We start from the raw sequence: 14,665 nt of genomic DNA, 5'->3' as shown, positions 1-14,665 counted from the left end.
TGTTTGCCCTGGTAAACAGGAGCTTTGGTCTGGTATTCAGTCCTGGTGTTGGAGTACTGCAGGTCTGACACAAATTGCAGATAACCCACTCCCCTTTGAGAGCTTAAGGCAGCTGTATGCAGGAGCTGCAGGTGGGGACTGGACCAGCACCTGAACTCAAGTGCTGGAAGTGGGAGTGGAGGAAAAGGGGTGACCTGAGGGGTTGGGGAGGGAGAATTTGAAAGGCACAGAGCCTGGAAGATGAGTGACGGGAGGCCCTTGTTAGCAGGTGGGAGATGGGAAGAGGGTGTCTGTAGCTCCAGGGCAATAGCCAGTGCGGATGACCTGAACCTCAGTTTTCAGATGATGCCTGTGTGACAGTTTTGCCTCCCAGGAAGCTGTGCCAATGGCCTTGAGCCAAAGTCCTCCAAAAGTCCTAATAGGATAGGCCAGGTTCTGGATCCTGAGTTAGCCTTAGGCATGCCAGGGTGTGAAGGGCCCTGCACAGGGGACAAATGGGCCCCAGGAGAGAACCCTTCTGCCAGCGTTTCCTTCTGCAGAAGGCCCAGATATTTGGCAGTGAAGGAGCCCAGACTTGCCCAACGCTTCCCAGCTTGGGGTGGGTCCAGGTCCGGGTCCAGGGAGGCTGAGAAGAAAGGAAAGAAGTGAGCCCTTGCTTGTGCGCCTCTGCAGCCCAGGTGCCCTGCCTGCACAGACCCGCTAGAGGTGGTAACACCCCCATTTGCTGGTGAGCAAATAGGCTGGGGTGGGAGTTGGTGTCAGGTTACATGGCTTAGTTGATGGCGCAAGCCAGGTCCAAAGCCCATGCTCTTCTCAAACAGCCAGAGGTGGGGGCCGGAAGGAGGGATTGGCTGCTGGGGAGTCTGGTGGGCAGGGCCAGGTGCGCAGGGAAGAAACAAGGCGCCTGGGAGTTCAGGTAAAGAAAGTTGACGGGTATGACCATCGGAGCCGGGGAAGGAAGGGAAAGGGAGCTCTGGGCGCAGGCAGCACGGGCCGGGCAGGTGAGGGACGCGGGTGCGACCTGGCTCTGGCTGGGCGGGAAGAGGCCGGGGCGCCGTTCCACCAGCACTTGCGGGTGCGGAGCGCGATCCCCCGCCTCGGCCCCTCGCAACCGGGAAAGCTCCCAGTTTCAGCTCCAACGCGGCAGGCAGGTGAGGCCGGCGGGGCGGGGCGGCCCTGGCTCCAGGGATTCCCTCCTCACCCCCCAGGCGACCCGCGTTGCCATGGCGACAGCTGGGGTGCCGTCTGCCCCCCGCCCTGCCCCGTGCGGGAGGGGTCGAGTCCCCCGCCCTGGCCGACGCGGAGCCCGCGGGGCTGGAATGCGGGGTCCCGGGCGGCTCGGGGCCGCGCGCCCGGCTCTCCCGGCTGCTTCCGGCCTGGCCCGGGCGGCGGGCGGGGGGAGGGTGGCCCGGCAGGCGAGGGGGAAGGAGCGGAGCCGGGCCCGGCCGACGCGGCTTTGTCTCCTTTGTTCCCGGAGGTGGCAGCGCGGCGCGGGAGGGGCGGGCAGCGGGCGCAGTTTTCCGCCTCTCGGTCTCCGGGTAACAGCTGCGGCTTCGCCAGACCCGGGGGGAAGCCGCCGCGCGCAGAGCCTGACCCGGAGCGGCCGGCGCCCGCCTCGGCGCGCACATCCCGCGGGGCCCGGCCGGGTGGTGAGTGCGGGACTCGGGGCCGGGGCGGCGAAGACCCGGGCTCCCGGGGTGGAAAGGATCGGAGCCTCGATGCATCTGGGCAGGGGCGGCCCGGGCGAGTGGTGGGCGGTTTCGGTGCTGAAAGTTGGGACCACACTCTCCGCGCGAAGGGAAACTCTGGCGGCTCCGCCCGGAACGCGATTGGGAGATTGAGGAGGTGGAGCTGCTCCTCCGCGCCCCCTCCTCGCCGCCGCCGCCGGGGACCGGGCGGCCCCTTCCCCGCCCTCTCAGGGCCACAGATGGGGTCCTCGCCTCGGGGTCCGGGGCCTGGGGAGGGTCGAGGACGAGCCGAGTGGGGAGGTCGGGGCTTCCCCTCAGTAGCAACAGCCCTTCCTGGCTGCTCCCGGTGGGACTGACAAAGGCAGACCTCGAGCCTCGCGGCCCCTAGAGGGGGGCCCTCCTCTCCACACACACACACATTCAGTGGGTGATCCACGAGCGCCTTGGGTCATCGCAGGTGCCTGGTAAATGGTGGATCTCCCCACCCCTCCTCAACACACAGAAAACAGGGCGGGCAGCGGACGCCACTGCACTGTCAATGAGTAACTCACCTCTGTGGTGCACCCTGGGAGCTGAGCAGGAGGGCTGAGCAGGAGGGCGAAACGGGAAGGCTGGTTTCCCACTGACTGGCAGGCAGAGCAAATGTGGGCTGTCCTACGGTCCCTCTGCAGGTGCGGAATGGCGGAGTTTGTGAGCCCCTTTTGTTGGCGAGGACAGCTCCACGGGGATCCGGGAGGTGCCTGCTCTGCAGACAGAAGTTGGGCAGTCTTGGGCCAGCTCAAAAGTCCCAAGGGTGGGCCCGCAGGGTGGGCCTGGAAGAGACTCCAGGCAGGCTTGGGCACAGGCAGAGTGAGGCTTTGGCCGTGAGCCTGAGCAGGGCCTCAGATGTTGGGAGTGGGCAGTAGATCCAGGCTGTGTAAGTTGGGTATGTGAGGTCTGGTTCTAGATCAGCCTTTTCAGTCTGTCCTGGACTGGTCATTAATAAAAATGGAGCCAACGTCTTAACTTTGAGAGATCAAGTGGCTTAAAGGGGGTGTGGGGCCCCTATCTCCCCTACTTGTTGGGTTTTCTTGGCTGTGAAATTGGGGTTTGTTTGCCATGCAGGGAGCATCTGCTCTGTGCTGTCTCTGCAAGTTGCTGGGGCCTCCACATCAGAGCCATATCCCTTCCTTCAAGGAGCTTCAAGTCCAGAGTAGGAGGGTGGAACAGGGAGAAAAGTGACTCCGGTTGGCGTCACTAATGCCAGGCACACACTGCATCAGGTTTATGGTCAGAGCAATCTTGCCTCCCATTGTACAACTAGGAAATCTGAGGCTCGGAGAGCCTGAGGCAGAGCGGCCGTGTCTGTCCGTGCTGGGTAGGTGTGTCCATTCTGTCCACCACATGCAGTGCCTCTTCAGGAGCCTGGGAGGACAGGGGAGGCTCCCCAGCGAGATGATGTTTGGCATAGGAGTTAATGGGACAGAGAGGGAGTGGGCATTCCAGACAGCGCAAGAGCCTGTGCGGCCACTGGAGGAGCGGAAGCAGCCTACGGTTCAGTTCAGGCCGGCAGGAACGAAGAGCATGTGTGGGGGAGCACTGGCATGGATCGGGTGGGAGAGGTGTGGACTAGAGGGGTGGGCCTTTATCCCTCCTGCTCTGGGGTGCCCCAGAGGCTCTTGGGGGAGGGGTGTACTCCAATTCTGCTCAAGGAAAGTCCTGAGAGGTTGGGAGTTGGGGGAGGCTAGATTGGAGGAGCTGGGAGCTGCTCAGTGGCCTGTGGCAGAGATTAAGTGAAATCCTTGTGCCTGAAATGGAGGAGAAAATGTCACTGCTCTTCTTTCTCTCCTCCTTCTGCCACCTGTGGTATGTGGGGAGGAGCAAGTGGTGCTAGGTCCTGTTTCACAGGGGAACCGTGATTGTAGAAGCCTGGCCACTCTCCCTGGAGTGGGTCAGTGGCTGACCTCCCATGTGGCCTGGCCAGGAGCTGTTCTGATCCCGCCGTTTCTTCCTGTTGTCTCCTCATCCAGTGTTTTATTATTATTTTTATTTTTCATCTCCCAAGGCTCTGTCATCCATCGATTCAGCTTTGATTTCACATTTGGGGAGTGGTTTTGTTGCTGCCCCTTGAGGGCTGGAGAACTTTGGCACGCAGTAGGCTCTGAGCAAATATTTGTAAGCAAGTAGGAGTGAATATTGGTCTAACTATAGGACCCTGTGCCCAAGGCCCATCCCTGGCATGTGGTGGCAGGAGAATTGAACAGCAGTCCAGTGCAAGAGGTGGCCTCTGCCCATCCTCAGGTGAACTCTGTCTTCCCAGGGGAAGACACTTTCTTTCCACATCCCCTGGAAACTAGGTAGGGGGCTCCTGGGCAGCCTGGTCTTGCCACGGTCCTGGGATTCTGGCCGGGTTCGAGACTTTCCCTGCTGCCCCCTTCCTCCCGCCCCCTTGGGTGGCAAACAGAGGCAGCCTTGTTCCTCCTCCCATAGAGCTGCCCTGTTTTCTGCACACTAAAAATGGAAACCCCCAAGCTATTTTGGGAGCAGTGCCCAGCCAGGCTGTGACCATGGCCCCCCTGCTCCCACCGGGCTATGGCCACAGTGTCCCAGCTTCCACCAGGCTGCTGGACCCTCCCTGAGCCTTGTGGCCAGCCCTCTTCACTCCGGGGCAGCCTCAGGAGTACCCTGCTCTGGCCTCTGCTGGGATGAGCTGACTAGGAGAAGCAAGCGCTTAGGATGTTTTGCACAGACAGCTTGGCAGCTGGGTGATGGGAGGGGCTGGGCAACGTGGCCTGGGCACAGGCAAGTAGGGGAAGTGTCTCCCAGTCTGAGATGCATTGTCTGTCCCCGCACTGCACCAACCTTGCTGCTCCTGGCTGGGGACCACTGGGGAAGGTGGTGTTGCCATAGTTTCTTGGTTCAGGGACTCAGGAGCCTCAGCTGGGGCCCAAGAAGGGGTCTGTGTGGAGAACAGGCACTCCATCCTGGGGATGGGCCTGGGAACAGCCAGGTATGGCGCCTTCCTCCAGGACACACCCCACTTACCTCACATCTTGGGCCCTGGCACCGTTCTGAACTGCAGGAGAGGAAATGGCAAGAGATGGCCTGACTTCTACAGCTCTCTAGTACGTAGGGCTGGAGCCAAGTACTCTCCAACGAGAGGAGTGCGCGTGAGTGTGCATGTGTAGGTCTAAATGTGAGTGATTGTGCGAATGTCTCTGGTGGGTGAGTGTGACATATCTGTGTGGAGTGTGTGTGCGTGCAGTGTGTGCTTCTGTGTGGGGGGTTGTCTCTATATGGACATGTCTTCATGCGGTGTCTGAACATGGGTGGCTGTGTCTGTGTGTGTCACTGTGCTGTGTGTATAGATGGCATCTGCACCTGTGTGTGTGTGTGTGTGTGTGTGTGTGTGTGTGCGCGCGCGCGCGCGCGCATATGCATGCAGGGTGGGTGGTGTGTATGCATCTTGCAGTTCGAGTGCCTGTCTGCCAAAGTGCTGGTGGCCATTTGGGCTGGGACAGCCCCTGGCAGTGTAGACGGTGTGTGCCTGGGTGCCTTGACGGGATGGTTTGAGCAGAGAGAGGGACCTCACAGGGAGAGGGCCATGCTGGGGGCCTGACTGGGCCCTGCCAGCCATGGGGCTCCTTCCTAGCTGACCTTTCCCAGGCCCCTCGGGTGCCTGGCTCTGCTGCCCTCCCCCTCCTCGTGTGGGCTCTGAGGAGGCGTCCTCTGTGGAATGTGTTTGGTGGCTGGGGGCCAGACTGGGCCCAGCTCCACTGGCAGGCTGGGCGGTGGGGAGGGGGTGCTTCTGTGCTGCCTCCCTGGTGGGGAGCCCAGGACTCCCACATGCCTGCAGCCCAGGCCCTGGCTTTACACTCTGCTTTCCCCCTGCTAGGTGGCTCCCACACGGGTCATGCTGTTGTCTCCTGATCCGGCCAGCCCTGCCAGGTGAGCCGACCTTACACTGAGATAACTGGGAACAGCATGACTCCTGCCTATTCTGAGGGCTCTGGGAGGTGGGGTGCAGCCCTTCAGGCCCCACCTCTGCCAGCTGGAGCCTCTCCCTACTGCCACTGTCTCTCAGGCCTGTTGGTTCTGTGGTTATTACCCTTTTGGATTCCTGGCCTGAAAGGCCCTGCACCCAACTCTTGCCTTCCTCTAACATTCTGCTGGCTCAGGAGACCTCCCCCTCCTTCCTCCTTCTGCCTGGGAAACCATCATCCATGTAGAGCTTCTCCTTTCTTGGGGTCTGGGCCCCTCCTTCTCATTACCTTCTCTCCTGTCCCATCCAGACCCTGCTTCCTGGGCATGGCCCCTGCAGCCCCTCACCCTCTGATGTGGGGGGATGGTGAGTGGGGTGCAAGTCTCCAGAGAGAATAGCACTTGGGGAGAATGAGCAATGTTGTCTAGGGAGAGTGTCTCCTATTTCTTACCTTGTTCTTGTGTGTGGTCCTGGGGTCATCCTGGACATAGTGCCCGTCTAAGAAACCTGGTCCGCCTCTGCTCGCTGTCTAGGTTAGGAGGGGCATCATGGTAATGCCACAGTCCTAGCCCTTACCAGTGGCCCCACGGTGCTCTGGTGGTCATGTGAGCCCCACTCTCTCAACCTCTTTCCTTGCCAGGTGACCATGCCTGCCCTGGGCCCAGCTCTCCTCCAGGTGCTCTGGGCCGGGTGGGTCCTCACCCTCCAGCCTCATCCACCAGCTGCTTTCACTCCCAATGGCACGTATCTGCAGCACCTGGCAAGGGACCCCACCTCAGGCACCCTCTACCTGGGGGCCACCAACTTCCTGTTCCAGCTGAGCCCTGGGCTGCAGCTGGAGGCTACAGTGTCCACTGGTCCTGTGCTAGACAGCAGGGACTGCCTGCCACCTGTGATGCCTGATGAGTGCCCCCAGGCCCAGGCTACTAACAACCCGAACCAGCTGCTCCTGGTGAGCCCAGGGGCCCTGGTGGTGTGTGGGAGTGTACACCAGGGAGTCTGTGAGCAGCGCCGCTTGGGGCAGCTCGAGCAGCTGCTGCTGCGGCCAGAGCGGCCTGGGGACACCCAGTATGTGGCTGCCAATGACCCTGCGGTCAGCACGGTGGGGCTGGTAGCCCAGGGCTTGACGGGGGAACCCCTTCTGTTTGTGGGGCGAGGATATACCAGCAGGGGTGTGGGGGGTGGCATTCCACCCATCACAACCCGGGCCCTGTCGCCACTGGACCCCCAAGCCGCCTTCTCCTACGAGGAGACAGCCAAGCTGGCAGTGGGCCGCCTCTCTGAGTACAGCCACCACTTCGTGAGTGCCTTTGCGCGTGGGGCCAGCGCCTACTTCCTGTTCCTGAGGCGGGACCTGCAGGCTCAGTCTAGAGCCTTTCGTGCCTATGTATCTCGAGTGTGCCTCCGGGACCAGCACTACTACTCCTATGTGGAGTTGCCTCTGGCCTGCCAGGGTGGCCGCTATGGGCTGATCCAGGCTGCAGCTGTGGCCACGTCCAAGGAGGTGGCGCATGGGGAGGTGCTCTTTGCAGCCTTCTCCTCAGCTGCACCTCCCACCGTGGGCCGGCCCCCATCGGTGGCTGCTGGGGCATCTGGAGCCTCTGCCCTCTGTGCCTTCCCCCTGGATGAGGTGGACCGGCTTGCTAATCGCACACGAGATGCCTGCTATACCCGGGAGGGCCGTGCTGAGAATGAGACCGAGGTGGCTTACATCGAGTATGATGTCAATTCTGACTGTGCACAGCTGCCAGTGGTGAGTTCCAGCACTGCCTCACCTTTCCCCCTCTCTGAGGCCGCTGGCCAAGCATTTGCAGCCAACAAGCTGCCCAGAGAGTCTGAGGGCAGCTGGTGGTAGCAGGAGGATGATCAGGTCAGCAGATGTTAAGTGCTTCCTGTGTTGCCTGGGCAGTGGAAGGTACCTTACCACAAGCCTGGCCTGCGGGTGGCAGAGAGCAGTGCCCAGATGGGCTTGGACCAGGATGCTGGAGGAGTGGTACTTGTGTCAGTGGACTAAGAGAGTGTTTGGGGTTCTTGGGTAGGGGCAGGGACCTAGAATGGTGGAATGAGACCTTTGGTTCTTGAGCGGGAGAGGGAGATGAGGTTGGGATTGATGAGCTGTAGCCTCAGGATGGATAAAAAGGGAAGAAGCTGCATGCAGGGGGCTGAGTCAGTGAGAGGCAGGAGAGGGCCCAGGTGAATGGGCTTGGAGCTGGAAAGCAGGCTGTCAGAGGCTTTGGAGAAGTGGTCCAGTAGCAGGCTGACCACATAAACTGGTGGCAGTGCTCCCAGGCCAGGGATGGGAGAAGGTGGGGCCACAGGCAATGGTGGGGATCAAAAGAGGGGAAGGAGCCACTGCAAAGTGTCTAAGGACTGGAGCAGTGCTGGAGATCGGTCCACTGTGATAGGACTAAGTATGTCCCTGGGGGGATGTTGTCCATGGAAGGGTTGTCAGGGAGGGCCCAGAGAGACTGGGGGCAGGGATGAGGTTGTCCCAGGAGGGCCAGCAGAAAAGACACAGTTGTTTAGGGAGAGCTACCAGAGTGGCTAGGGGAGGGAATGAGGTTGTCTAGGGAGGATGGGGCCAAGGAGGTTATCCAGGAAGCGCCTTCCTGATGCTTCTTGTTGCCTATAGGATACCCTGGATGCTTATCCCTGTGGCTCAGACCACACACCCAGCCCCATGGCCAGCCGGGTCCCACTGGAAGCTACACCAATTCTGGAGTGGCCAGGGATTCAGCTAACAGCTGTGGCAGTCACCATGGAAGATGGACACAACATCGCCTTCCTGGGTGATAGTCAGGGGCAGCTGCACAGGGTGAGCCCACAGGAAGTACTAGCCCCTGCCGTAGAGTCTGGAGGGAACAGGTTGCTAGGGACCCAGCCTGGTTTAAGCTATCCCTGGGCCAGGAGAGATGACCCAAGCTCCTCTTCCCAGGGCTGGGTGGTGTCTCCCTGTGACTTTCCTCCATCCTGCCCAGGAGGAAATTCTATCTGTAAATTACTTTGACTGGGTGGAGGAGGGGAGGGCTTTGGGCCTCTGGCCATGGACTTGGGTCCCAGACCCTGTGGTCTCTGATCCCAGGTCTACTTGGGCCCAGGGAGCGATGGCCACCCATACTCCACACAGAGCATCCAGCAAGGGTCTGCCGTGAGCAGAGACCTCACCTTTGATGGGACCTTTGAGCACCTCTATGTCATGACCCAGAGCACAGTGAGTGCCAGGCACAATCCAAGGCATAGCTGCTGGGCGGGGCCTCTGGGTGGGGCCATGGATCCACTTGTGGGTGAGCCACTGGTGTTTGGATTGCTGGCTTCAGATCCTCTTTGTTGACACAGCTTCTGAGGGTTCCCGTGGCCTCCTGTGCTCAGCGCCTGGACTGTGCATCTTGCCTTGCCCACAGGGACCCATACTGTGGGTGGTGCGTACTCCTTGGCAGGTCAGTGTTCCACTGACTCCTGACCCCATCCCAGCCCCAGCCTCAAGCCCACAGTGCTCCCACATAATTGTCCTGTCCAGAATTCCTGACCCTTGGCCCTTGACTCTCAACCCCTGATCCCCAGACACCCTGATTTCCTACCCCCATCCTCTGCACTAGGCATTAGTGGCCTGCCAGGGCAGACACAGGAGCCTGTATCATGCCCACTCTAGGGTCCTGCCCAGGTCTTTCAGATTGTAGGAGTTCCTACCCTCTGAACTCCCAGTGGCCTGTGAGGGTCACAGATAGACACTGGTCATTCTCGCTCAGGTGCAGTCGCCGTTCTGAGTGCTCGAGGGGCCAGGGCCCAGAGCAGTGGCTGTGGAGCTTCCAGCCTGAGCTGGGCTGCCTGCGGGTGGCAGCCATGAGTCCTGCCAACATCAGCCGAGAGGAGAGGAGGGAGGTGAATGATCAGATAGGCAGGGCCCTGGTGGGGAGGGCTCTGGGCATTAAGGTCTGGATAGAGATCTTGGATTCTGGTGTCAGACACGCCGGATACCACATGGCCTCACACAAGTTACTTCTTTTAGGAGCTCAGTTTCCCTGTCTGTTTCTAACTCAGGCCAGAGGGTGTGTGGGGAGGCCTGAGGGCTGTTGACTGCTGGTGCCTGCCCACATTGGGTGCCCCATAAATGTGAGCCCTGGTCTGCTGCCCACTAGCCCCAACAGTGTGTCCCTGGCTCTCTTGGCAGGTTTTCCTATCAGTGCCAGACTTGCCACCCCTGTGGCCAGGGGAGTCGTATTCCTGCCACTTTGGGGAACATCAGAGTCCTGCCCTGCTGACTGGTTCTGGTGTGATGTGTCCCTCCCCAGACCCTAGTGAGGCCCCAGTGCTGCCAAGAGGAGCCGGTGGGTGAGAGAATGGGCCAGCCCCTGCTCCAGGGGATTCGGTGGGGCTAAGGTGTGAATCCAGGCAAAGAGCCATGAATGGATGCCTTTCTCTGAGTCCTCCCACTCCCCAACCACCTGAAGCCTCCATTCTGCGCCCTTGGACTGTGTTCCCTCACCCCCGGTTCTCTTCCCCATCCGGGAGCTCAGGATGTTGGCTCTGGGTCTGAGCGCACCTCTTAGCTGCTCAGCCCTGGTCCTCTCTCCCTCCTCTGCAGACCATGTCTCCGTGAGCGTGGAGCTTAGGTTTGGCACCGTTGTGATCGCCAAAACTTCCCTCTCCTTCTATGACTGTGTGGCGGTCACTGAGCTCCATCCGTCTGCGCAGTGAGTTCCTCGCCCTGTCCCCAGGCCTGGGCTGCCCCATGGCGACCCCTGCCCCATGGCTGTGCTCTGTGCAGGTGCCAGGCCTGTGTGAGCAGCCGCTGGGGGTGTAACTGGTGCATTTGGCAGCACCTGTGCACACACAAGGCCTTGTGTGACTCCGGGCCCATGGTGGCAAGCCGTCAGGTGAGTGTGACTCTGGGCTGGGCCATACGGGGGTTGGGCGGTCCCAGTGTGAGAGTTTTTCTCATGGCTCGGGGCCTGTCTGCCTGTGTGAGGCTCTGTCCTGAGCACTGGGGTCGCTGTGTGTGATGGACTCCCTGGAGAACAGCCGCTGATACATCCCGCCTGTTTTGGGAAAGGGCGTTTGTGGCTGAGAGGCAGGGGAGATCTGGCCTTCATGCCCACCTCGGCACAGACACCCCGGAGCCTTTTTCCGAAGTGTTCTCCTGTGGAGAATTAATGGGCTGTTTTTATTTTTCTTTTCCTTGGTCTCCTTTCCTCTTAACATACCCTGTGCCTGCCTGCCTTCCTGCCTGCCTCCTGTCCCGCGCCTGCCTGCTGAGTGGCCCTTCCTGTCTTCCTCTGCCTCCCCCTTCAGAGCCCGTTTGTCTCCCCAGCCCCTCGTGCAAGAGACGGACCCAGCCCCTCCCCACCCACAGCCTCTAAAGCCCTGGTCACCCCTGCTCCTGACCCCCTTCCTGTGGAGCCTGGGGCTCCCTCCACTGCCACAGCTTCGGACATCTCACCTGGGCCCAGTCCTTCCATGCTCAGCCCCTGGGGCCCGTGGACAGATCCCGGCCCCATACCTTCCCCCACCTCCACAGAGTCACCTCTCCATGAGGAGCCCCCCTCTCCTAGCCCCTCAAATGGGCCTGGAACCGCTCTCCCTGCCCCCACTGACTTCAGACCCACAGACATACCTGAGGACCTCTCGGCCTCCCCGCTGTCACCCTCAGAGGCAGCAGCAGTGCCCCCTGCAGACCCTGGCCCCAAGGCCCTTCCTCCCACAGTGCCCCTGGACCCGCCCCCTGCCACTGTTCCTGCCACCACTTTCCCAGGGGCCATGGGCTCCATGAAGCCCGCCCTGGACTGGCTCACGAGAGAAGGCGGCGAGCTGCCCGAGGCGGACGAGTGGATGGGGGGTGACACACCCGCCTTCTCCACTTCCACCCTCCTCTCAGGTGATGGAGACTCAGCAGAGCTTGAGGGCCCTCCCGCCCCCCTCATCCTCCCGTCCAGCCTCGACTACCAGTATGACACCCCCGGGCTCTGGGAGCTGGTGAGGCCCAGCCCAGGAAGGAGGCCTCAGGGGTGGGGATGTGGGGAAGACGCCAGCCCTAGCTTGTCTGGTGATTCTGCACTGGGAGGGAGTGAGGGGCAGGGTGGGGTCTGCAGCCCCACACCAGCCTTGCCCCTGGAACCCAGTAAGGCAGAGGGCTGAGCTGGGCAGGGTGGGCTCCATAGACTGCCTTGCCCTTGGTGCCTGCAGGAAGAGGTGACCTCGGGGGCAAGCTCCTGCCCCTGTGTGGAGAGCATTCAGGGCTCCACTTTGATGCCGGTCCATGTGGAGCGGGAAATCCGACTGCTAGGCAGGAACCTGCACCATTTTCAGGTCAGTGTGTCCTACCTGCCACTGTTCTTGCAGCCTCCTTGGCTGTTGACAAACTCTGTACAAGCCCTGGGGAGTAGGAAGAGGGCAGAGTCCCAGGGCCCAACCCCACCCAGAGGCTGTGCTGGGGGATCTGTTTGGGGAGCTGCAGGACTCCCTGGGTCCAGCTCCTGAAGCTGCCCAACAGCTGTGTTCTCTGCCCTCAGGATGGCTCAGGAGACAATGAGTGTGTGATGGAGCTGGAGGGCCTCGAGGTGGTGGTTGAGGCCCGGGTCGAGTGTGAGCCGCCTCCAGATACCCAGTGCCGTGTCACCTGCCAGCAGCACCAGGTGCAGACCACGAGCGCCTGGGTGGGCGTGGGTGCACTGCACTGGCCACAGCCTGGCTGCCAACCATAGCTGGCTGCACCACATTTTCCAGGCCCACGCTCTGACCCTGTGGCCCTGAGGGAGTCTCCGCACCCATTTCTGACTTCTGACCACGTGCATCAGCTGGGAGTCCTTGCATCCCAGCTGTGATCTCTAACTTGAGACACCATGGGGTTCGCATACTCCAGTTCTGCCTCTGCCTTCCAACCTGTGGTCCCATGGGGTCTCTCTGACCCTATGCTCCTAACTAGTCGTTTTAGTCCTTTCTCTGACTGTCGCCTTCCCAGGCCTGATGCTTCCCCCAGTGCTTGGCTCTGACCCCACTCCCATTTCTCCAGTTCAGCTATGAGGCTCTGCAGCCAGAGCTCCGTGTGGGGCTGTTTCTGCGTCGGGCTGGCCGTCTGCGTGTGGACAGTGCTGAAGGGCTGCATGGTGAGCCACCTGCGGGCTGCTGGGCTGCAGTGGTAGCAGGGTCCTCCCAGGCCTGCCTCTCAGGTGCATCTCTGCCACCCCCAGTGGTACTGTATGACTGTTCCGTGGGACATGGAGACTGCAGCCGCTGCCAAACCGCCATGCCCCAGTATGGCTGTGTGTGGTGTGAGGGGGAGCGTCCACGTTGTGTGACCCGGGAGGCCTGTGGTGAGGCTGAGGCTGAGGCTGTGGCCACCCAGTGCCCAGCGCCCCTCATCCACTCGGTTTGTTGAAAGGCTGGCCATCCCTTCCTTACTGCTGCTGTTGGAGGGAGGGTGTGGGGGCCCAAAGGTGGGAAGTTGGGCTGCCTTTCCAGGTGAGTAGAAGTGAGCAGTCCTTGTCCCGGAGCAGGTGGAGCCACTGACTGGGCCTGTAGACGGAGGCACCCGTGTCACCATCAGGGGCTCCAACCTGGGCCAGCATGTGCAGGATGTGCTGGGCATGGTCACGGTGGCTGGAGTGCCCTGTGCTGTGGACACGCAGCAGTATGAGGTCTCCAGCAGGTGAGCTGGCTGCACCCAGCAAGGAGCATGGCATTCCCTGGGACCTTTGTGGTTGGCTTTGCTGCTCAGGGCCTCCCGTCCACCACTCATCCACCCCCTTTCTCCCTGTTTCTTGATTCTGGCCATAATGCTGGAGTGCTGGGATTGCCACTGAAGCCCCCGAGCACCCACAAGACCTGTAGGTTCTTGGCATGGGCTACTGGGGAATCCTTCCTGGGCCTGTCACTGCCCCGAGCTGACTGGTGGCTCTGCTTCCCTCGTCTTCTGAGGGACTGTGGATATATTAATAGCTGTGGCAGCACGGCCCTTAGATCAGACAGATATGCTCCGGGGCTGGCCTTCTCACCAGCTCCCTCTTCTTCCCCAGGTATTGCCCTGGGCCGCCAGGCTCCTCAGAAGGGTAAACTTAGGGCATATCTGCCAAGGGCCAGGCTCCACTGTCACCTCTGGGGGCCCCTGCTGCCTTCCTGGGGCTCACTGCTCACTGAGATTCTGGGTTATGGTAACCTGGCCAGCGGTTACAGGCCCCAAAGTTGTACGTGCAGGACACTCCTAAGGAGATGCTCACAAGCAGCAGGGCCCAAACCTGGCTATCAGGGTAACCTGCAGACCCTGCCCCAAACCAGATCAAACAGACCAGATCCCAACTCCCCCCTCAGACATCTGGATTCAGGAAGCCCACAGTGGGACCCCAGATCTGTGTTTGAAACAAGGAACCACTCTGCTAAAGCATGGAGTTTCCCTTGAATGTGTTATGACCAAGAACTGAAGGTGTCTATCTAGACTGTTAACACTCCAAAACCATAAGGCTAAAGTGACTTATGGAGCAATTAGCATATATCCTGTCCGGAGCCTCCCCTGCGTGGCTTACGTCACTTGTCTTCCCAGTGTTCGAAACAACTGTGACAATGCCACTGAGTTGAGCTGCTGCAGGCTTAACATTCTGGAAGTTAATTTGCCCAAGCTTCTGTTTTCTGGCTAAGAACCAGCATTTTCTTAGACAGTTCACCTTCCCTTCACATGTATTCCTCTGTCTAACTAGAGGCTTTCAGGGACTCTTTTTCCTGAATAAATCAAGTTTCTACCATGCTTTGAGTGGGTACTGTGAATGTGACATGGCAGAGGACGTGGGCGGCTGGCTGTGCCCACTCACTAGCTCAGCAGCTCGCCCCACAACCAGGCTGACAGGGCCCCTTTGTAAATTTGTGCCACAGATAAATTATTCCTTGCTGGGGGGCTCTGGTGTTGAACTTAAATGATCAAAACTACAAATATTAATTCTCAGATACCAAGGCCTTTTGATGTGTCATAAAGAATTCCCTTCAAAGTGAGAGAGGGTCTCTGTTAATCTTGTGGAGGATGGGGAGGGGAAGA

The 14,665-nt window shown here is 60.2% G+C and overlaps 1 protein-coding gene across 10 annotated transcripts in view; it reads left to right on the top strand.

The window, feature by feature from the left end:
• Window positions 1-482: 482 nt before the first annotated feature.
• Window positions 483-14,665, top strand: part of PLXNB1 (plexin B1) — a 28,620-nt gene continuing 14,437 nt past the window's right edge. Inside the window, exons 1-16 of one of the 10 annotated variants that reach the window (XM_032289691.1) lie at window positions 483-727; window positions 5,563-5,615; window positions 6,290-7,402; window positions 8,282-8,464; window positions 8,732-8,860; window positions 8,986-9,086; window positions 9,396-9,528; window positions 9,818-9,974; window positions 10,232-10,340; window positions 10,415-10,523; window positions 10,939-11,619; window positions 11,830-11,952; window positions 12,156-12,278; window positions 12,656-12,749; window positions 12,834-13,012; window positions 13,140-13,291. In XM_032289691.1, coding sequence (XP_032145582.1) covers window positions 6,296-7,402; window positions 8,282-8,464; window positions 8,732-8,860; window positions 8,986-9,086; window positions 9,396-9,528; window positions 9,818-9,974; window positions 10,232-10,340; window positions 10,415-10,523; window positions 10,939-11,619; window positions 11,830-11,952; window positions 12,156-12,278; window positions 12,656-12,749; window positions 12,834-13,012; window positions 13,140-13,291 — 3,380 coding nt within the window. In that variant the 5' untranslated portion in view covers window positions 483-727; window positions 5,563-5,615; window positions 6,290-6,295. Of the gene's footprint in view, window positions 728-805; window positions 917-1,438; window positions 1,650-1,971; window positions 2,360-5,562; window positions 5,616-6,289; window positions 7,403-8,281; window positions 8,465-8,731; window positions 8,861-8,985; window positions 9,087-9,395; window positions 9,529-9,817; window positions 9,975-10,231; window positions 10,341-10,414; window positions 10,524-10,938; window positions 11,620-11,829; window positions 11,953-12,155; window positions 12,279-12,655; window positions 12,750-12,833; window positions 13,013-13,139; window positions 13,292-14,665 lie in introns of those variants that run through there. The other 9 variants (XM_032289689.1, XM_032289696.1, XM_032289695.1 and 6 more) reach the window with 9 other exon arrangements.

This window comes from Sapajus apella, unplaced genomic scaffold (assembly GCF_009761245.1).
Source record: "Sapajus apella isolate SASKATOON/1434 unplaced genomic scaffold, GSC_monkey_1.0 scaffold23, whole genome shotgun sequence".
NCBI classification, from domain to species: Eukaryota; Metazoa; Chordata; class Mammalia; order Primates; family Cebidae; genus Sapajus; species Sapajus apella.
The sequence above is the reverse complement of the archived record's forward strand: the minus strand, read 5'-3'. Positions and strand labels throughout refer to the sequence as shown.